The sequence below is a fragment of the Plectrocnemia conspersa genome, unplaced genomic scaffold (genome assembly GCF_051122295.1).
Source record: "Plectrocnemia conspersa isolate PC_06_02 unplaced genomic scaffold, ASM5112229v1 ptg000001l, whole genome shotgun sequence".
In the NCBI taxonomy this organism is placed as follows: Eukaryota; Metazoa; Arthropoda; class Insecta; order Trichoptera; family Polycentropodidae; genus Plectrocnemia; species Plectrocnemia conspersa.
In genome coordinates, this window is record NW_028277165.1 from 23,697,799 (window position 1) to 23,711,592 (window position 13,794).

The following is a 13,794-nucleotide window of genomic DNA, read 5'->3' on the forward strand; positions in this document are numbered from 1 at the left end:
GTCCTCCTTGAAGAAAAATTTACAAAGAAACTATTTTTATAGGTCCCATAGCAATTTCTCCTCCTAAAAAAATTTCGAAGATGACCTTTTTTTCGTTTTTTTTAGCTACCGCGGCCAAAAAAGTCATGATGGAATTTTTTAGACAAAAAATTCCGTGATAACTTTTTTTTTAAAAATGTGGTTTAAATTTAATAAATATAATAAAATAAGTAAAAAATATATTTCTACTAATCCTCTCATTTTCTTTTTTTTAATTCAAGTAACTTCAAAATTATTCAAATTTTATTTTTTATTAGGTAGTAAAAATTTTCCTGATGGCCTTTTTAATTTCAGTTCCTTCCTTTGATATTTGCAAAATCTGGTCACCTTATAGAAGGTCATAATAAAAATATAAACTCGATAATTCTTATAAAACCAATAAAATAGGCAATTTACTTTAAGAGTAAAATAAAAAAATACAGTCAGAATTTAAAATATTAAAAAAAAAATATGTTGCACATTATATTCGAATTAATATAAGATTAGAAACATACTTAAGATTAATTATTAAAAATAATATTTTTAGAAAATAAATTTGATTAACATCCGCAAGATGATATATTGTTATTAAATTATTATTTATCAAAATAATAATATTTTATGTAATTTCCATACTTCATAACCAATTTTTATATATTGTAAAAATATTGTGATAAATTTTATAATTAAATATTAGGATAGGTTTAGTTGAAATAAAACATTAATTATCATTTTGTCGAATAATATATTTTATTCATTAAATTTACAAATTATTAAATATATCTATTGAACACACAATATAATTAGGTTTAATAAAGCTGCTCCTTAATCAATTATAAATAAATATATAAAATTAAAATATAGTCAATTCGAAAAATTTTGTAAGTGACATCTTTGGTCGAATATTTATAATACAAATATATAGTATATATGTTAATCAAGTTTCGAACCTAACTGAATAATACATTTTACAGAGACCTGTTTTATCGGTTAAATCGATTGAATGGAATCATTTACATAATTTACAATTGAACCTAGTGTTAAGAATCTTTGGCATGTTTAAAAATCGAAAACACACTACTTTCTAAGTAACACAAATAAAAAAATATAAATTATATATAAATTACATATTGTAGGGTCATTGGTTTCTTTCAGAAGCTAATCCTGTTGAAGTTATGACGCTTGTAATCGATTCCAAGTGTCTTGAAGCTTCTATCGACGGTAACCTGCGAAAGATATTATAATTAATATTATGTTATCGTTATTAAACATATTGATATCATATATATGTTTCGGCGAACGGTTGCAAATAGCCTTATCGTAAATTAAAGATTATCGACTGCAAAAAAGATTATTGAACAATTGAAAAATTAGTGTCGGCTTAAAAAGTGTTTTTTATAGATTAAGAGACAGATAAAAAAATGCTAAGAAGCTCAATGCCTACACAGAAGCATTAACTCACACGTTAGTGACATGTCGGTTGAGATGAGCTGATGATGGAAGGAGTAGTGGACTGTGAGGATGAAGTTCCCGAATGCCGCCGTTTCCACCGGCCGAACCGTACATTGATGGCAATGTTATTTGGGACTCCACTGTAATTTACAAGAAAAAAATGAGTCTGGATAATCAAAATGCACACAAAAAATCATGGCGATTTAAACACTTGTCTATTATGGATGCGAACTGTTTATGAACACGGTTTATCAAAATGGTTAACATATTTTCACCAGTAGATATATATTTATACTAGCAAATATATAATTTAAGCGCTAGTGAAATTATGTGTTACTCTAAAATGTTTACGAAACTGCTGTTCAAACCCAAACCTAGCCTAACAAAAGTTCTAAAACTATTTATAGGTTTAAAACTTTTATAAGTCCAAAATACAAACTAAGAAAACTCATCTCTCAAGTAAAATTAAGCAGAAGAAAGGTACAGTAAGACACCGCATAGTTTGCACTTCGATATTAAATATTTTAAAAATATGATAGCTATCTTAACCGATATTACTATGGACTTTCAACATAAGAGAGCTGACCAAAGTATATTCAAACCAAATTTTGGTCAATAGGAGAGCGTATAAACAATCATCATTTCTCAGAAGTCAAAAATCCACGTCAAAAGCAATAAAATCGTGTCGGTGCCGTCGCAGTGAGCGTTCCCACTGCAACGACACCGAATTTTAATTTTTATCAAGAAAATGCATCTCATTTAATGAGCTATTATGAATCCTAATAAAATTTTAATTTAAAAAAATGACCATTGACTTGCCAACTTTAGTTAATAATTATTATTGTTCAGTTTTCGATAATACCAAAATTAATGTATTTTTTTAATACACAATTATCTTTGTCGTTTTTTAGGAAACGGATTCATAATATTCATTTTTAGTAAAGCATTTTATCATTTGCTGTTAAAATATCAATATTTAGATACAGTTAAAAATAACTACAATTTAGTTTAATTATAAAAAATAATCCACTCATTATTACTGGCCGTTAAACCATTTACTGATTAATTAAATTACTGAGTAAAAGCAAACATAATTACAGACCAAATAAATTTAGATCGTTTCTAAAACGCTATTTTATTTTAAATTATTTGGCAATGCAGTGAGAAGTTTTAATATGTGTCATTAAAAAACCATTTCAAAAATGTAAAACAAAAAATATAATCTGTCAATGAAGAAACAAAATAATCTCGATTTTTTTATAAAATGTTATTTTTTTATATAAAAAAATGCACATATAAATTGGCAGCTTTTTAATAAAAAGTTATTGATATACAATCTGTCTATTTTAGAAAATAATCAATTTTTATACTATATGTATGTATACATAATATTTCCTTCTTTCTCCTTTCTCCCAACAAAAATAAAAATTACACATAAAAATCCCACTGCAGGCTTGTCTTAAATAATTAACGTAAAATTATAGTATGTTTAATTAAGTTAAAATGTAGTCTTATCTCTATTTTATTATAGGTTAGTTAGTAATACAGTTGTTAGTTGTCATGTTATTAATCACGTTAAATAAATCTAGTTGTTAGTTTTAACATTTTTACAAGTCCGTGTTTAGTTATAACATTATCTTTTAGTAGATTACTTTCCAGTATCTTGGGGTGAGTTTTTAATATATTTTAATATTGTTCACTTATATTTTATTGTCACTTATACATGTGTACATACATACATACAGGGGAAAGATACAATAATTTAAAATTAAATGATTTGTTAGTTTAAAACACAGTTTGCGTCATTATAATAGACAAGCAAGAATATTTTATTATATATGTTTAATGTAACAGTGGTATCCGGAAAAGGTTTGGGGCGTGAAATGAGAAATGATCAAGTGATATAGAAAGATATATAAAATTATATAACATATGATTTACAAATGTCGATAGTGTAGATTTAGCAATGACGTACATGACGTATGACTAATAGCAAAAATATAGTTTTTAAAAACGTTTGATCAGATAATATTTCAAGTTTTTATTAGCTCCAAATATGTATGATATACCTCAGATATAAATCAGATTATTGGTTTTAAAGACTAATTATTATTATTTAATATACATTTTTAATTTATATGGATCTTCTCTATTAACAAAATTGTTGTCAAAGCCTGAATGTCTGAATTGATTTGAAATTAATTATGTTCTAATGGAAAAGTTATTAAAAATACTTTAACTTAATATTGGGTTATTTTATAAATTAAAACCATTTATTACTTAATACTGAATAAAATTAAACTAAATATTTATTATATCCAAAAAAGCAAATTTACAGATAAACTTATAGTTTAACTAATTAGTACTATATATGTATGAATTAATACTAATGACTAATTTTTATGATGTTTTTCAACTAAAATGTATGATGTTTAATAATTTGCACACTTACTTTGCATAGGAACTCTGCTAGATGACTGTCCTCCATTTACACTTTTTGGCTTACGTTTTCTGGTTTGAATGCCATCTTTTTTCATGCTCATGGGTCTGTTTACCTATAAATAAACTTTCATTGTTATTTTTGTATATTTTTTTTTTAATTTGACTGATTTTCAACTATACGAATACTCTTGTTTTAAATGTATAAAATTTAATTATATATGAAACAATTTATATATTTGAGAAATACATGTAATCGATTTTTCTCACAATGTACCCGAGTGACTAGTGCCGCTCAAAAATCCATGGTTCTTTATGCACTTTTTAGAAATGCGAAACAATTTTTTTTTAAATAATGCTTTTACGCTTTTAAAAAATATTTATCGGACGTATCTACTATGACCGAAATTCGCAGAATTCGTTCGTTGAACGAAACAAAATGTTAAAAAGACCCACGCTTTATTATAGTTTAATGCTTATCTCAAAAACAGGTGTGCGTTGCAAATTTTTGTACATTTTGTGTTACGTTTTTTAAATTGCTGTTTTAAGTAAGACGCAAATATTTTATTTCAATCAGTTAAATATTTCGATCACTGTACATTTATTTCTAGTTATTTAATTTATAAGCAAATCTGCATAATACACTCGCCGATATCAAATTCGTTCCAAACATTATTAGCTATTGTATATAGTATAATAAATTGGTTAAAATGATTTCATTAAATTAATAATCGCAGCTGAAATTACATCCCTGATCAAAAATTATGTAATAATAAATTAAGCATATTCGATTATGAAAGTAATTAAAATAATTAATAATATTTTGCACTAATTGGTTAAATAAATTATTATCGGTAAAAAAATATTCGATTATTCGAATACTTCATCCATTTTTTATTCAATATTCGAATAGTTGAAAACTACGAATAATTAAGAACTCTTTTTTTAATAAAACTATTGATTTATTATATATTTTAAGAATATATTTATATGTATATAATACTTTTATTATTATATTATACATGGTAGTTTTTATGTAATTCGTGACTATATTTTTGTATGAATTTATACGACTTTATCATTTATAATATTTACTTTCCTTGAGAGATTATATTGTAGATCGATTTTGCCTTAAATGTTCCAATTCAGTATGTTATCTTGATAAGTTCACCTTTAAGTACCCCTTATCAATATATTTTCGTGTTTTTTACTTATACTATGATATATGTACATACATACATACAGGTGTGTCGATACGTATGATTTTCTTGGAATATTACATTGGAATTAGTTGCAAAATACACTAAAGACAATAATCTCAACGTGACTTTTTTACCGATTAATCTGGCTATATATCTTATGTAAAAATCAATAGATACCTTATAAACCTATAAATGTAAGTAACAATATTTTTAATTTAATCTTTTGTAATTAAGCAACTTTCTTTCGGGTCGATAACCACAATGTTTTGGTTATACAGGTGAATCACAAAGATAGCATTCTAAACTGTATATACCCCCTAATAATTATTTACTTAATAAGATAAAATTATTTTCATTACCAGATAAGGTTATGTGTGGTTTAAGATAAAATATCTTCGAAAGCACATTATCATCCAAATATAGTAGGCACGATAGCGAATTATAGAGATAGAAATAGTAAATATAGATTGCAGTTAACTTGTCGTAATCATCCCTTATCGCTGTGATACCGCGATCTTATCGTGACTTTTACAGTATCAAAGCATTGAGATGACTTACCTGGTTCTTTCGGGGGAATCCCCATAACTTATATAGTATAAATAATAAAAATTTACATACATTATGGAGTTTAAAATAAAGGCCGCAAGCATTGCATACTGGATCTCCTGAATTGTTCCTTCTCCACAATGTAGTGTTTTGCGTCCTGCAGTTTGCGCAAGCTATTCCATTTCTGCGATTGCCAGTGTTTTGCTATAAATGATAAAAATATGTTCGTTTATGTTTTTTATAAATACATGTGTATAATAAAATATGATCAACTTACTGCTTGAGTTTTCGATTTGTTGCCCTTGGGTGGCGGAGGTCTATTGATCCCATTGACTCTAGTGTACAGACCGCAAGCGTTGCACAAATAGTTGCCAGTTACGTCCCTGCGCCAAAGTGGTGTGAGACACGATCCACAATTTACGCATTCCTTATCGCTGTTTGTGGAATTACCTACAAAATTTGATCTTCCATCACTCCAGGTCAATACATATGCACATTTATCAGTTGTTCGTATATTACCATTGTCGTAATCGTCGAGTGTCACTATGTTAGACCCTTGCGTCACCCAAGTTTGCGGAGTTTGATATGAATATGGCTCAGTCAATAGGGTCGCCCCACTACCGCCAACATAAGTGCCATATTCTAGTCCAGGAGAACCAGTTCCACCTCCACCAGCTCCAGTATGATATTGAGTAAGATATTCGCCGTGCAATTTGTAATGGACCCCAGACGGACTTGGTCCGTACAGTGTCAGCTGCTGAGAACCTGGGCTCAGCGGTTGAGCGTCATACATCCCTTGGGAATTCGAAGCTATGGGATAAACAATCTGCTGTGTTCCATTCTTGCTCACGTGTTGTATGGATGAAGACGATAGTGTAGGATCGCTTCTAAATAGAATGGCATTCGGCGGACTCTCATCTCCTCTTCCACTAGTTGTATACATAGTAATCAACTCCTTTCCATAGCCATATCCTTGCCCAGAAGGACCGTTGTATTGAGGACTCTGAGAAACGATATAGTTTCCAGAATAACCAGGTTGATTGTTTGATAGTGACGTAACAGGTTGAAGATTGGTATAAGTGGTTGATTTTTGTTCTTGAAGTCCAGAGCTTTGCTCGTGTTGCTCGTATTTAACATGTTGTGAATTATCATATGCGATTCCCAATTGTTGTTGACTGAGTGATGAAGTTGGTACCAAGTCCATGGTACCAGGAGAATCTATATTTTCAGAATGCTGGTAAGCAAGAGGAGGCGTTGATGTTCCTTGACCGCTGATCATAGGAGAGTTGCTATTGTATTGCTGCACGCTTTGCTGCAGTGGCGATACTTCATCTTGGTATCGAGATGAATTTGGTGGTTCTGTTATGATCACTCGTTGATCGGATGTTATTATTGCTGTTTCACCAGATACTAAGCTTCTTTGATCGCCTTGATAAGATATAGTTTGTAGTTCCCCGTTGAGTATGACTGAATCAGGTGGAAGTATAATAGAGGGGTTTCTTATAGCGACAACCCTTTGATTCGGTGATAGTTTTGGATACGGATGGACGCGTCTTTCTGGTTCGTTTGCTTCATATCTCATTTGATTCATTTCGTTTTTAGACACACGATGGAGATAACGCACGTTTTCATTGCTGTACTGCCTCATTTTATCGTCGTAGCTTCGTTGCGAATATTCCAATGCAACGGCTTGAGGATCGGTGATGATGATAGTGTTTGGATGTTGATAAGAAGTTTTGTTTGCATCGTGAATAACAATCGGCTGCACGCCTCCTAATTCACTTTCTTTGATTTCATCTTTGAGCTCCATTTTTTCAGATTCTTGGTTTGCCATATCTTCAGAATTAGGTACGTCTTCGTCATCGACGTCGGTGGTGGTAATGTGACCGGTTGTGGTAATGGTACGCATTTGACGTCTGGAAGTGATGACTGAAGGAGCTGATGTTTCTTGGATTTTGTGATATGACGAATCCTCCAGTTCGTCTTTGATGACTGGTGATTGGACTACCACGGAAGATACTTCGTAATGATATTTTTTCGCCATGCTGTAGTTTTCAGCTTGTGCTGGTTCATGCGATTCTGATTGTTGGGAATCGGTCGTCTCTTCATGGCGTTGGGTATCTTTGCCGGATGAATTCGATTCTAAATCTCTCCCTTTGACTTGAACCATTTTTACTTTCATACTAAAACAATGTAAATAAAATAATGATTAATTCTAATTTTTAAAACGTATACAAAACGGTATCCGCCGTAGATAAACTATTATTTAAAAACTTTTCAATTTGTACGACGATCATATGTAAAGATTACAAAAATACGATCAACAATATTTTTGTAGGTGATGATTACTCTAGTCTAGGGCTAGGCAAAATCTAGATAAATGAAATGCCTACTACCAAAAATAAAATATACAAAAAATTCGCGCAATGAAATATTTCTTTAGTTTGTGTTTTTTTAATTATGATTAAATGGTCAGTAAGCTACTTAAATGTTTAAGTGGTTAGTATTTATATTAATTAATGATCAGTACTTTATTTAAAATAATGGTTAATATTATTTTAGTTGAACGGTTATTATAAATATTAAAGACTCAGAATTAATATATATTTTGGTCGAAAAATTTAACGAATTAGTTAATAATACTAGTTTACAAATTTCAAAAAATATTCTGACCTATGACATTTGCCAAAATTGTATGCTCAAAAAGTAAAGTCGAAAATATTTAGAACAGTTTTTGATAAATTGCTTAATTTCCGTATTTTTCATTCTGAAAAAAGGGTTATTACCTAATTTCAAATATCTCGCATTTGCATCTAAATTAAATAACTAGAAATGAATTAAACGCAATCAAAAAATTAACTCAAACTTTACAAAAATTTACGCCGTGCACCAGTTTTTTAGATGAGCGGTAAACGATAATAAAGAGTGGGATTTCCAACATTTTATTTTGTTCAACGAATAAATTCTACGAATTTCGGTCATAGTAGACACCATGTTTTTTTTATGGATAAGAAACATCTCATTGTTTTTTGTGGATGAAAAGTGTCTCATTTGAAATCAAAATAAAGAACCATTAATTTTTGGAAATTTCTCTGATATCATCGGAATCTGTTACCATAGAATTTGGATACATTAAAAAAAATATTTTTTGGTGATTGAAGCTAATAGAGTACACTAAAATCTAGCTTTGTTACAATGCTTAGTAGGCTATGCAAATATAAAAAATGTTTAATCAAGACATTAAAAAGCTCCATTAATTTTAATTTTTAAGCCTGCGGCTCAATTTTAAAGTCCTTGTAGAATAAATTACGGTCCATTTACAATTAAAAAACTATATATAATAAAATTCAGCAAAATAATTTTTAGTGTTAGTTCTACTCTTCTACTTATAAATTTTCTCTACAGATAATGTCATTTTTTAAATTCTCTACTAAAATATCAAGAATCTCTTCAAATAAATTCTGACATTGTCAATTAATGAAACTGTTTTATTCCGAAGCACATACTTAAATGATTTTATTTTTTTTCTCTACTAAAAGTATACAAACTTTATCTCCGCTTTTTCAAAGTGAACAGTGCAGTAATGTAGAATGGAAACATAGCGTAAAATACATGTACTTACATCTAAATAAATTTTGGAATTTTGCTTACCGCCATTGCGACCATTACACCTATATTTATAATATAAGAAAGAGCGCGCTTACCGCAATAATAAAATTTTAATATAGAAATAAATAATCAAACCCATTTTAGCATATGCTTGTCTGTGTGATGCAACACCAGTAACACTATTTTTTTTATAAATTGCAAGTCATACTATATATACAGCGCAATCAATTAAATTTATAAAAAAAAATATAAAAAAGTATTGTAGAGCAAAATACAATCATTTTTTGTGTGTGCGTGTTTTGATAATATTTATTTGAGTAGAGTAGTGGGGCAAAATTTGATTCCCAAAACTGATTGTGGATTACGATACTCTGAAGAAGGTAATCGTCTAACATTTATATTTGTAAAGATTAACATCTTAATATAATACGGCTAGAAAAACACACATTTTCGTAACTGGAACATACAAATCCTCGAGCATGCATCGAGCAAACAAGAGGTGTTGTCACATCCAACATACGTCACAAACCAAGGTTCAACTTCCGTCCCCGACCGGAATCGAGCCCGACGCCGCCGGTGATCTAAGTCGTTCAACAAATATTAACCCAGCGCTGAGCCCATTTTTGTAACGTACTATATAAATTACTCATAGAGAGGTAAAAGGCCGTTCCGCGAAGGTGGCAAATCTCACCTCACGCCAAAACATGCGTAAGTATGGAATTATTAAAACACGAACACGCCCATGTGTAGTGCCCGAGATACTCTTCCTGTATGGTTTTAGTGAGCAGTAGCCGTTAAAGATAAGATAATATGTTGCATTGCATTCATTGAAAAAAAGTTTAAAGAGGAAAAAGTAATTTGGAGTAACGAAAAAAATAAGTACGCAGCGAATTTTTATTGAAAGTTCGTAACTGGGAATTGTAAAAAAATCAGAAAAAAATATGGAATAACAAGAGTAGTTTAAGCTTAATGATTATAATTTTTTATAATATTCTAAAAAGGTATTAAACTATAACAACAATCCCCACATTATTATTGGCAAAGAATAACATACTTACGTGACAAATTTAAAATTCATAAAAGCATTATAAATTTGCATCAGCTTCTCACTGTTTATTATTTATAGATTTAAAAAAGTATTGCTAATATCATTTAAAATTTACTCAATTTATAAAGTGCATCTAATTTTGTATATTTTGTAACCTAATATATAATATATCAATTCTTATAAACTTGGCTTTTGCGCTACAAACACTGCTTGATAAAATTTCTTGACGATTCTTTTCAATTCTATCGATTCTCTCAGCGCTTTGAGCAGTGGCTAGCTTATATAAGGTAATTTCATCTAAGCCGAATTTTGACCAATAGGAGAGCGCAAAAAATAATTATCTCTTCTCAAAAGTCAAAAATCCACGTCAAAAGCACTAAAATCGTGCTGTCGCCGTCGCAGTGGAAACCCTCGTTACCGAGCGTTTTATTTTAATCAACCCTTTTATATCAAAAGTCCATAGTATATATCGGTAAGGATAGCTATCATAAGTGCAAACAAACTACGAAGCGACGTCCGACTGTTATATAGATAAGTTAGCTTAGTTTGTATTTTAGACTTGATTTAACATAAGTTCATTTTTTTAGGCTTAGATTAAAATAGCAAATGGACGTTTCGCAACTGTCAAATTGAGTTTCATAGTAGCATATAAGTTCACTAGCGCCTATCAGTCAAATTATATTTTTGCTATTAGAAACATATATTTTGAAATGTATTTATTTCTCATTAAAAATATACATTCACTGTAATATTTATACATTGCATATAAATAAATAATAATAAGTGCATATTAACATAAATGTATATATTAATACATATGGAAAAGTTGAAATCATTCAACTTCAATAGTACTTGCCAGATAAATTATATTTTCCTTACTAAAAATATACATCTACCGGTGAAAATATATTCCAATATGATTTCACTGAAATTACATATTTAAAAAAATATTTGCGGGATTGATTCGAGACTGTTTTAGTTAATTTTTTTAAGGGATAACTCAAAAATTTTAGGCTTCCAATATTATTTTGAATATTTCCATTTCATTAAGATTCATAGTATTTGATTAAATGATATGCATTTTTCTAATAAAATTAATAATTAATAATAAAAAAATAATAATTATAGAGTACTTCACCTACCTTACCCCCCCCCCTTCAATAATGAATGACTCTGACATAGACATATTAAAAATATTTGGAAGGCTTGGAGACAAGGTGTGTTGGTTCCACGGGAATTAAGTTTTAATGCAATGCACGAAAATATTATTATAATCTTTACAACAAAAAAAACACAAAATATTAGGTAAAATGTTCTTAAATTAAGCAATTCTGTTTGAGTAGGTATATTAAATTGAGACAATCGCGATTCTATTCCGTTGATATAAAAAGATAAAAAATATTTGATAATTTTAAAAATATATAAATAAGGTACAAATTGTAATTTCATAAAAGGCAGAGTAAAATCAAATTATTTTTTATAAACGTATATATATATATATATATATATATATATATATATATATATATATATATATATATATATATATATATATATATATATATATATATATATATATATATGTATATATATATATATATATATATATATATATATATATATATATATATATATATATATATATATATATATATATCATTTACATAGTTTTAATAAAAATATGAAGGTAAAATTTATTTTTTATTTTAGGGGATCTTTTCTTTATGATGGAACTTGGGTATAAAAACTGTTATGTGTCATACTTAATTGATGATTTTTTTAATATTATATTACTAAAAATACTACTAGTAAATAATATTATTTGATATGTATGAATAATACAAACGTAAGTGCTGTTGATAAGTTTGAAGTGGTGGACCGAAGTTCAAATTGTGGCGACTATTATTGAAATCGTCAAGTTTTGATTGAATACATCCCTTAATATATAGTGGTGATAATTATAAAATTAATATTAAAATTTCATTTAAAATAAAATCCTATTTCTATTTGCGAATACTGCGATTTGAAGTATACTATTATACAAAAACTGATATTTTTGGTTATATTATATATAAAAATATTTGGACTATACAATTAGTACATATTTTATGTGAAGGATGAATGCACTATATATTTGAAACACAATATTATTTTTATATTAAAACACATAAAGACATTCTTTAAACGAGTACAAAACTAAACGACAGATCTTTATACTTTACGACGAACGCAAATAATTTCATTTAACAAGTTATGCAAACATTCGTCTGCCGGATACGAATATTTCCTTGTTTAACTTCAAGCGTTTTATTGTTTCCAAAAAATGTTGATATGCCTTTTGTTTAAGATCATTAATAACTATAACTATATTTTAAATAAAAAATACTATATAATAAAATATAATATAATGCGTCTTATTTTAAATAAAGCATACCTAAATTTGTATATGTAGTTAAATAGTAGAATAAAATATTTTATTTTTTTAAATTATGTTTTACTATTAATTAATATTATTTATATAATTTTACATACATATTTTTATATTTTTTATTATATATTAAGAAATCTAATTAATGTATTTAGTTCTAAGCTGCCTTCACCTCTAAACGACCCATATAAAAATCATGTAAAAATTTAGATTCGACTCACGTGATTTTAATATTATTGTAGAAAATACAATTAAAAAAAATTACCTCACAAGCAACGATCAACGATATTCATTAATCGAAATTGTGTAAAATCGTAACGATTTTCACAAAGTATACGTTGACGAACTCAGGTACGTAGTAACGTCCGCGCCCAAAGAGTGTACGTAACTCACTGCCATTATGCGTCCTTTTTCTGATACACGTAGATTCAAAACTACTGCCGAATACGAATGTTAGCGATACTGTATTTTTTTGACGATTTTTTGAAAATATATTTTAATATTTATGTATGTTTTGAATTAGATAATATCAAAAACATTTGGTGCGTTCTTGTATTTGGATCTATATGACTTTATATAAAATATATATGTATTGTATTATATTATAAACATATTTGTTATATTATACGCAGTATTTAGTATATAATTAATATGTATTATATTATAAAAATGTACAGACCCAAAAATGCTGCCGAATGTACAATAGAATATTTTTTGCCGATTTCTTGAAATTATATTTTTGTATGATTGTCTATGTTTTTAATCAAATAGCATCGAAATCATTCGATGTTGTATGCGTTTTGTATATATGTTAAATTTTAACAATTAAACCACTACAAAAAAAGCTCAGTAGTTTTTCTAATCAAATGTAATTTTAATGTTGTCACTTAATGAAATTATTAATAACAAAAAAAAATTCTTTTTTATAAAAAAAAAACATAATTTACATATTAATAACACTTTTCCGTAAATATATCCAATCAATTATACTAACAATATCTGCATGTTTAAGATTTACAATTTACTATTTTTAAATAAATATAAAAATACCC

At 28.1% G+C, this 13,794-nt stretch overlaps 1 protein-coding gene across 2 annotated transcripts; it reads right to left on the reverse strand.

The window, feature by feature from the left end:
• Positions 1–781: 781 nt before the first annotated feature.
• LOC148239295 (uncharacterized) lies at positions 782–13,137 on the reverse strand. Of its 2 annotated transcripts, XM_088186125.1 has the most exons (7): positions 13,008–13,137; positions 6,177–7,840; positions 5,935–6,107; positions 5,730–5,861; positions 3,923–4,025; positions 1,481–1,610; positions 783–1,244 (listed from the first exon to the last, which is right to left on the reverse strand). In XM_088186125.1, the coding sequence occupies exons 2-7, from the start codon at positions 7,837–7,839 to the stop codon at positions 1,157–1,159; spliced, it is 2,289 nt and encodes a 762-aa protein (XP_088042251.1). In that variant the 5' UTR covers position 7,840; positions 13,008–13,137; the 3' UTR covers positions 783–1,156. The 2 variants fall into 2 exon arrangements, with proteins under 2 accessions (XP_088042261.1, XP_088042251.1); XM_088186135.1 differs by lacking the exon at positions 1,481–1,610 and having other exon boundaries at positions 782–1,244.
• Between the last annotated feature and the right edge of the window lie 657 nt (positions 13,138–13,794).